The following is a 9,759-nucleotide window of genomic DNA, read 5'->3' on the forward strand; positions in this document are numbered from 1 at the left end:
CATGGCATCACAGCTTACAGCAACCTCCAAGCCTACTCCTGGGCTCAAGCGAGTCTCCTGCCTCCGCCTCCCAAGTAGCTGGGACCACAGGTGCCCGGCACAAGGCCCGGCTATTTTTTGTTGCAGCCATCATTGTTTTTGGCAGGTCCAGGCTCGATTCAAACCAGCCACCTTAGGTGTATGTGGCTGGCGCCTTAGCCGCTTGAGCCACAGGCGCCAAGCCAGTCATATATTTTTTTGAACAAAAGCATAGGATTATAGACACATGAATAATGTAAAGATGGCATTAGCCCTTGACCACTGGTGGTTTATTGTATGTGTACATTGTAGGGATGACACATGGCTCTGTTTTTCTCTCTCTTTGCAGCCAGTTGCCACTTCCACCTGTTCAGGGAAGAAAACACCCCGTGCCGGAAGGCATGGAGCCGAAAAGGAAAACCTGGAGCTCAATGGCAGTATCCTGAGCGGTGGGTACCCTGACTCGACCCCCCTCCAGCGCAACTTCAGCATTAATTCTGTTGCCAGCACCTATTCTGAGTTTGCGGTAATTTACCTTTCTAATATCTACCAGTCTCTGGGGGAGCACACAGTTGAGGCAGAGTAGATATCTTCCCAAGGGCACCCAGGCTTTTAGGCAGGGCAGTCACCTCAGAGGCTGAGAATCCCTTTCCTGACTTGACCATGGCGGGAGTGGGGATGGTTTAGGGTGGGGGTGCAGAAAAGAAGTTGGGAGCAGCATCTAGACATTTAACCTGGATCATTCCCTGGCTATAGGAGGTGACCCCGCTAATCACTGCCCTGGTGCTCTCTTGGTGGAGATCTTGGTAATTGTCTTAATTCTTTGTTCTTAGAAGGAACCATCCCTCTCTGACAGTGCTACTGTTGAACTTCAGGTCTGTGTATGGAAACACCTGTATGTCCGATGTCCTTTTCTTAAACTGATCTGCTGTCTTCATTCCCATCTGGGCATAGGGCTACACTAACCAATAATCTCAGCTATATTATCATAGAATCTTTTTTACAAAGAAAACAATTTCTGTCCTCAGCTCCAATAAAAAAGATCTGGTTTACATTCCAGCAGATTTACTAACCTGCTGACTAATGGGAAAACTTGTCCAGACTTGAATTGGATTCTCAGCCCCACCAAAAGTAAGGCACAGTATTTTAAAATTATGTTTTATGATAGAACATCTTCACTCTCCTAGCTGAAGTCAAACGCCTGTGATGTGCTGGAAAGAACAAGAGGCCCCATCATGTGGGGCAGGGAGCCCCAGCTGTGTGCCCCTCAATGAGGTCCTTGGCCTGTTTGCTGATTACATCCTGGAGTACATGCTTGACTAACCTCTCAGGGCTGACTTGCCAGCTCGCCATCTAAGTGGCCATGCTTATTTCCTTACCTTTGTCTATGTACTACAGCATCTGGAGGCACTGGAAGGAAGTGATGTGACCAGAATGCTCCTTACCTCCTGGTAGACTGCCCTGTGTCTCTCTCACTCTACCGCAATTCCTTCTACTTACAGTCTTTTCATTTTGACTTATGTTGTCTCTTCTCTCACTATCTTACAGTGAGCTGTGAGCTGTCCCTCCCTCACCCTTGGGGATGCCAAGCTAAAGCCTATGCTGCCTCCTCTCCTACTGTCACAGGGAAGGAGAGTAGGCTTGGCGCCTGTATCTCAATGGCTGAGGCACCAGCCACATACACCGGAGCTGGCGGGTTCGAACCCAGCCTGGGCCTGCCAAACAACAGTGACAACTACAACCAAAAAATAGCCGGGCATTGTGGCAGGCACCTGTAGTCCCAGCTACTAAGGAGGCTGAGACAAGACAATTGCTTGAGCCTAAGAGTTTGAGGTTGCTGTGAGCTGTGACGCCACTGCACTCTACTGAGGGTGACATAGTGAGACTATCTCAAAAGAAAAGAAGAAAATAAAGTTAAATAAATAAATAAACAGGGAAAGAGAGTAGATGGAACCATTGCCCGAGGCTATATCTCGTTTTAAACACTGAAACTAGCTTCATATTCTGGCACTTTTTTCAAATGCCATGACTCATGGTGGTTCTACCTGTAAGAGTGGCTATGCGTCAGTCTAGCTGGCTGACTGCTGGACCATGGGTCCACCTTCCTCTTCTGTGCTTGCTCATTTATGGCCTCAGCTATCCATGTGGGCTTGAGTCTGCTTGCCTGTCTTTCTGGCTATGCCTAGGCAGGCTTATCTGGGTTGGGTTACTGTGCCTGACAGACCACACTGAGCAGCACCAAAGCCAGTAAGCTAACCTCTGCTAATAACTGTCTTTCTTAACAGTCATTCATGCTTCATTTTCTGTCTCTGTACCATGTGCTCCAGCATGAGACCAAATCACCAGCAGGTTACAAGGCCCTCGGCCCCAGGGATTGGTAGATAAACAGTCTGGCCCATTGTTATATAAAGGGCTCAAAAAACCAAAGCTTGTTGTGTGACAGCTCTGAGGGTAGCTTTGTAAAGTATGGTTATGGCATCACTTAATAGCAGGGATGGGCTCTGAGAAGTGTGTCATTAGGCAATTTTGTCATCCTGCATGTCATAGATTGTACTTACACAAACCTAGATGGCATAGCCCACCACACACCTGGGCTGTGTGGCCCGTCACTCCTGGGCTACAATCCTGTGTAGTATATTACTGTGCTGATTACCATAGGCAGTTGTAACATAGCAGTAGATGTTGCAGCTAGATGTAGAAGAGGCACAGTAAAATACAGCATCACAGCCTAACAGGACACTGTCACAGATGTGGCCATCATTGATGGAAATGTCATTGACTAAAGAAACATCATGATGTGGCCTATAACTGTACAAGGGGATTTCTCTCCTGTGCCATTTCAGCAGAGTAGCTGGCTAAGCAAGGCTACAGGCAGGTGTGCACATGGGCTTGGTCTGTGACTGATGAAGTGGTGTTCAGAGCTCCTGACCTTGTGTCCCTAACACAGCCTGTGCTGGGACCCCTGTCTCAGAGACACTGCCCTCTCAGGACCTTTTGCTGACACTTAACCATGTGTAAGAGGGAGGGGCGTGCATGGTAGGGGCAGTGCTGCCACTGATGTTTGTTCTTTCTCAACAGCGAGAACTTTCAAAGGCTTCCAAATCTGACGCTGCTTCTCGAGTCCTCAATTCGACCAACATCCAGTCCTGAGAAGCCCTGAAGTCAACTAGCTGTGGCTTCCTGTGCCCAGACTGCACCTCATTATGTGGGGAGGGTGGCTTTAGCTTTTTAGCAGTTTAGGTGTGCTTGCAACCCTGGACAGCTTCCATAACCATGGGCCTAATTTGAAGACGCAGACGAGTAGTACAGATGAAAGTCCATCATAGATTTAGTGAGTCCTGAGAGACTTAGTTTTATTAAAACTCACATTAAAACTTAGTGCAAATTTTAGCATATGAGATCTAATTTCTTCCTCTACCCCTTAATTCTACTTGCTGAAACGTGATCAGGGGATTGTCTTATTTCACCATTGTGTAGGAAAATGGTTGACTGTGCCCATCCTTAGGGTATAGGACTTGAAGTAATTTGGGCTTATAATTAGTGATTAACTCCTTTTTTGTTTAGAGATGTTCAAGTAATGCTTAGCTGTGATAGCTTTGCTGTCACCTGAAGACCTGTCCACACCACACAGGACAGACAGTCTTCCTCTTGATGAGAACGTCAGTGTGTCAGAAGTTAAGATAGCCTGATCTGCCAAAGAGGTGACAGAGAGGATGAGAGCTCCTTTGTTAAATTGTATACAGTTCTGATAGATAGTGCAATGCCCTTTGTTGGGTGTATGTATGTACGAACACATATCTGTCTCTTCAGAGTTTGTCCCTGGGGCTTCCCCCCCCACAAACCCATCACCACCACCCAGCTCCATGCCCACTCTGCCTGAGTTCTACCCCTGCAGCTGCCAGCCAAGTCAGGAGGCTGTTTAGATGGGCTGGGACATTTCTCTTGTGGCGACCTGGAACTTTGCATGTTGTTCCTGCTTCTTTTTTACCTGTCAATCACTACTGCTCTTCCCAAAGCACTATTATTTATTCTTATTGTCTGCCTGCACCGATACTGCTGTCCGTATACTAAATGGTTCTCAAAAGCTTACCAGTGTGCACTTGGTCTATGTCGGGCATGCTGTTTATCCTGTTTTTTAAATATAAATTTATTTTTAAAAGTAAATTAAAATGTGTATACTTACATATCAGAAGGATGTACTGTGGTGTTTTCATTTTTCCCCCCATTGCTTTTTGGTTGGTTTTGTCTGTGATGAAAAGACATGCAATGTGATGAAAGGACATGCAAGAAGTTTTTAGTCAGGAGTGCGATTTTTACATTCTTTCACGCATTTCTAAATTAAGAATAACTTACTTTCAGAAAAATCTTTTTTGTGATATGTGATTTTTTAAAAACTATGTTACGATCATACATAATTTTAAAATTTGTGTATATTTTTTCTATTTTAATCCACATATGGAGTTGGCAAAAGCACCATTACCAATCACACACATACAGTTGTCATACGGTTTTATGTGTTTCTGAAGAGTTGTTGAAAGACAATCCCAAATTATAACTTAGCCTGGCTTAGGTAGTAAATAATTCAAAAGTTTAATTTGCCATTTCTTGACATTGACTTTTAAAAGCAGGACCTTATAGATTGTCTATAAAATAAGAGAAACGTTAAATATTCTTTATTTGATATTATACACAAACCACACTAAAATGCCTTTTAATAAATAAAAGGCAGCATTTTAGTAGATTCAGGGAAAATAGATTGGCATAATAAAGATCAAAAGTACAAAGTAAACATTGCTACCTTCTCTCCAGCCCTCACCTTTAACAGGCTAATGAACACCAATTAAAACATCAGTGAGTCTAGTTTGGTTCTGAGACAATGAGGGGATTTCCCCAATATTTAAATATATTCACATAATCAGTTATATAAATCTTAATATAAAACCAGTCTCCAACAGGCTTTGGGATGGCAATTGACTACCTTTGTGAAAAGGTAAACATCACTAATTAAATCTGAACATATCTTTAGAAATGGAAAACAGTGATAGCATTTACTGAACTGGAATCACTATCAAAATCCAAAAAACCGATCATATTCATTTAACCACAAGCCAGTCTCAAACCGGGACTGTCCAACAAAAATATTCTGTCATTCATGATCTGAATTCTGGTAAATAAGACCAATCAAATTATGGTACACATAAAAAAAAGCTGTGAGATATTTCTCTTTTGTAATAAATAAGGCAATGGCCAACTATTACTCATTTGTAGCTTTTTTGAGATAATCTATCAAGTCTGCCCTTTCTCCCTTCTTCTTAATGCCAGCAAAGATCATTTTTGTTCCAGGGATGTACTTCTTGGGATTCTCCAAATACTCCATCAGTGTATCCTCTCCCCAGGTTATGCCTTTGTTCTTATTGGCATCTGTGTAAGAGAAGCCAGCAGCCTGACCTGTCTTCCTCCCAAAGAGATCATGGAGATTTGGCCCAGTATTGTGCTTGCTTCCTTTTTCCACAGTATGGCACTGGGCACACTTCTGAACAAAAATCTTGCCTTTCTCAATATCACCCATATTTAATTCGCTCTTTGGTTGCTGACAGTACCAAAGTTGCGAGTTGGAAGCCAGACGTCCCGCTCACTCAGAAAAATCTTTGAGAGAATTAAACAGCCTAACTTGTGATCTATAAACAAGCTGAGGTAAATTAGAAAGCTTCTTGTTTCATTGCTATTTGTCATATTAATAAGAATAACTTGTGCAGGGTGAAGCTGCCTTTTTTTTTTGGAGACAGAACCTCAAGCTGTCTCCCTGGGTAGAGTACCGTTGCTCACAGCAACCTCCAACTCTTGGACTTGAGCGATTCTCCTGCCTCCACCTCCCAAGTAGCTGGGATTACAGGCGCCTGCCACAATGCCCAGCTATTTTTTTTTTTTTGGTTGCAGCCGTCGTTGTTATTTGGTGGGCCCAGGCTGGATTCAAACCTGCCAGCTCAGGTGTATGTGGCTGATGCCTTAGATGCTTGAGCCACAGGCGCTGAGCCGAGGCTGCCTTTTTTAACAGCTTAATTGAGGTATAGTTGACAGAAAATAAACTAGACCTATTTAAAATGTGTGCTTTGGTGACAAGTTACCGAACATAACCCCCACCCTCAAAAGTTTCCTTCTGCCCCTTTCTGATTCCTTCCTCCCATTCTCACAGCCATAGCACCATTAATCTGCTTTCTGTTGCTATGATAGATTAATTTGCATTTTCTACAGTTCTAGGTAACTATCATAGAGTCATATAGCATATGTTTTTGGTCTGGCTCTTTCACTATTTATTACATTATTTTGAGATTCACCAGTAGTTTATTCCTTTTTCTTGACAAGTCCTATTTCATGGTATGGACCAACTATAGCTTATTTACTTGCTATGTTTATTCACATGTGTGTTCTCGCCAGTTTTTGGCTACTAAAAGCTTTGTAAACATTCAAATACAAATCTTTGTGTAGATATATATTTTCTTTCAGGAAAATTCCTAGGAATGGAATGACTGGATCACATCTATGGTAGGTATGTTTAACTTGTAAAAACTGCCAAACTGTTTTCCAAAGTAGTTGTACTCCCCAGACTTGGGGGCTCATGCCTATAATACCAGCACTTTGGGAGGCCAAGGCAAGAGGATTTCTTGAGGCCAGAAGTTTGAGACCAATCTGACAACACAGCAAGACCTCATCTCTACAAAATATATTTGAAAAAAAGAAAAATTAGCCAAGGCACAATGGCTAACGCCTATAAATCACAAGCACTTTGGAGACTGAGGCAGGAAGACTGCTTGAGCTCGACAGTTTAAGACCAATCTTGAGCAAGAGTGAAACCCCCAACTCTACTAAAACTAGAAAAACTATCTGGGCGTTATGGTGGGTGCCTGTAGTCCCATCTACCTGGGAGCCTAAGGAAGAAGGATTCCTTGAGCCCAGATGTCTGAGACTATAGTGAACTATGATGGTGCCACTCCAACCTGGACTGTGCATTATGTGTGCTGTTTTTCTTTTGCACCAGTAATGCAGGTGGATTCCAGTTTTCCCATGTCTTCAGGACATTGGTACTATTGGTCTGTATAATTTTACCCATTCTACTGGGCATAAAGGGGGAGCTCACTGTGGCTTGAATTTGCAATTGTCTAATGACTAATGAAGTAGATCATCTTTTTATGCACTTATTTGCCATTCTGTTTATAGAGACATGGTCAGCCAGGCTAGAGTATGGTGATGTAATTAGCTCATTGCAGCCTTGAGCCTGGGCTGAAGCTACCCTCCTGCCTCAGGCTTCTAAGTAGTTGAGACTACCAGCCCAGCTGATTTTTATTTTTTTATCCAGCTAATTTTTTAGCTGGCATGAATGAATACCCATCAGTGAGTCATAGCTTTTTATTTATTTAGGTTTTAAGTACTCTCAGTATGACTTTGCAGTTCATGTGAACACATCTTTCATATCTTTATCAGTTTTATCCCCAAGTATTTCTTTTCTTTTCTTTTTTTTGAGACAGAGTCTCACTGTGTCATCCTTGGTAGAGTGCTCTGGCATCACAGCTCACGGCAACCTCAAACTCTCAGGCTTACGCAATTCTCTTGCCTTAGCCTCCCAAGTAGCTGGGACTACAGGTGCCTGCTACAACACCTGGATATTTTTGTTGTTGTAGTTGTCATTGTTTTAGTAGGCCCAGGCTGGGTTCGAACCCTCCAGCCCTGGTGTATGTGGCCAGCACCCTAACCCCAGAGCTATGGACACTGAGCCTATTTCATATTTCTTAATGCTATTATAAATGGTATTTTGCAATTTCTGATATTTTGCCTATACTATTTATAAAGTTCATATCCAATTTAAAATATTGGCTATATCACTATACAATCAATACAATTGATTCTTTTATACATTGACCTTATATTTTGAAACTTTGCTATATTCCTTATTTAAAAAAAGAAAAAGCTCTCCCAATCTTTACAGACTGGCTCTGAATTAGAGCTTTCTTCCAACATCTAATTAGGTTGTCTCCGGCTCTGCCTTAGGGATCACTTGCTTGAACAGAAGGCCATTAAAGGAGAAAGCTAAGTTATTCTCAGGCCTTTTCTGAGCATGTGTCCAGCCTTGGGTGTGTGCTATGGGCTTTTCTTTTTCTTTTCTTTGTTTTTTTTTTGAGACAGAGCCTCAAGATGTTGCCCTGGGCAAAGTGGTGTGGCATCACAGCTCACAGCAACCTCCAGTTCCTGGGCTAACGTGATTCTCCTGCCTCCTCCTCCCATGTAGCTGGGACTACAGGCACCCGCCACAAGGCCCGGCCATTTTTTGGTTGCAGCCGTCATTGTTGTTTGGCGGGCCCAGGCTGGATTCGAACCCATCAGCTCAGGTGTATGTGGCTGGTGCCTTAGCCACTTGAGCCACAGCGCCGAGCCTGCTATGGCCTTTTCAATTTCATGGCATACATGACAGCTTGTTAAGCACTCCCCTCCCCTCAATGTGTTTCGTTTACGGACTTTTCTGGGCTTTTTGGTCTGTCTACACTTTCAGATAAAGCTGCCAGCTCTGGGAACACTGAGGAGTGAAATAGAGGCAAGGCCTTGTCTGATCCTTCACGGAGCCACCCGATAGTTCTAAACCCACAACCACAACTCTCTGGACAAGAACCGGGTTGCTCCTCTGCCACCATCTGCGTGCACCAGAAAGACCAAGCTGTTGTCGTGTTTTTTTTTTTTTCATTCAAACAGAGTCTCACTTTGTCACCCACAGTAGAGTGTTTTGGTGTCAGCTCACAGCAACCTCAAACTCAAAGGCTCAAGTGATTTTCTTGCCTCAGCCACTCTACTAGCTGAGACTACAGGTGCCTACCACAATGCCTGTTTGTTTGTCTATTTGTCTGTTTGTTTGTTTGTTTTGTTTAGCAGGCCTGGGCAGGGTTCAAACCCACCAGCCCCAGAGCATGTAGCTGGCACCCTAACCACTGAACATGGGCACCCAGCCCAATCTGTTGTCTTCAAGGTGTCCCCCACTCAGGGGTGGAGACTGGTAAGCAGGTGATTTAAAAAACAATAGCAGTGGCTGGGCAAGGTGGCTCATGCCTGTAATCCTACCACTCTGGGAGGCTGAAGCGGGTAGATTGCCCTGAGCTAACAGGTTTGAGACCAGCCTGAGTAAGAGCACGACCCTGTCTCTAAAAATAGCCAGGCATTGTGGTGAGTGTCTGTAGTCCCAACTACTTGGGAGGCTGAGGCAAGAGAATCGCTTGAGCCCAAGCATTTGAGGTTGCTGTAAAGCTTTTGATGCCATAGCACTCTACTGAGGATGACAAAGTGAGACTCTAAAAAAATAGAAAGCAGCAGCCATCCCTCTGAAAGCCTTTCCCTAGTTATAAATTCAACTAGATTTCTAGAGTTCTATAATGGTTGGTTCTGACTGGCTTTGCCAGCTCATTACTTGTATTTGTGGAGAAATGATACTCTAGAGTTCCCTGTTCTGCCACTTTCAGATCTATCTCATTTTTATTTATTTATTTATTTATTTAAAAACCAATTTAAATAACTTTTTTTTGAGACAGAGTCTCAAGCTGTCCCCCTGGGTAGAGTGCGGTGGCATCACAGTTCACAGCAACCTCCAACTCCTGGGCTCAAGTGAATCTCCTGCCTCTGCCTCCCAAGTAGCTGGGACTATAGGCGCCCACCACAACACCCAGCTATTTTTTGGTTGCAGCCGTCATTGTTGTTTGGTGGGCC

At 43.7% G+C, this 9,759-nt stretch overlaps 1 protein-coding gene and 1 pseudogene across 2 annotated transcripts in view; one reads left to right on the forward strand and one right to left on the reverse strand.

The window, feature by feature from the left end:
- PRC1 (protein regulator of cytokinesis 1) overlaps nt 1-4,144 on the forward strand; it is a 29,684-nt gene extending 25,540 nt beyond the window's left edge. The window contains exons 12-13 of the mRNA XM_023508809.1: nt 368-544; nt 3,097-4,144. Coding sequence (XP_023364577.1) covers nt 368-544; nt 3,097-3,168 — 249 coding nt within the window. The 3' untranslated portion in view covers nt 3,169-4,144. The remainder of the gene's footprint in view (nt 1-367; nt 545-3,096) is intronic.
- A 1,128-nt stretch (nt 4,145-5,272) lies between these two features.
- LOC100956369 lies at nt 5,273-5,587 on the reverse strand (annotated as a pseudogene). Its single transcript, XR_001161838.1, has one exon. The product of XR_001161838.1 is annotated as a cytochrome c, somatic pseudogene (transcript).
- Between the last annotated feature and the right edge of the window lie 4,172 nt (nt 5,588-9,759).

The sequence above is a fragment of the Otolemur garnettii genome, unplaced genomic scaffold (assembly GCF_000181295.1).
Source record: "Otolemur garnettii isolate 467f Iridium unplaced genomic scaffold, OtoGar3 scaffold00277, whole genome shotgun sequence".
NCBI classification, from domain to species: Eukaryota; Metazoa; Chordata; class Mammalia; order Primates; family Galagidae; genus Otolemur; species Otolemur garnettii.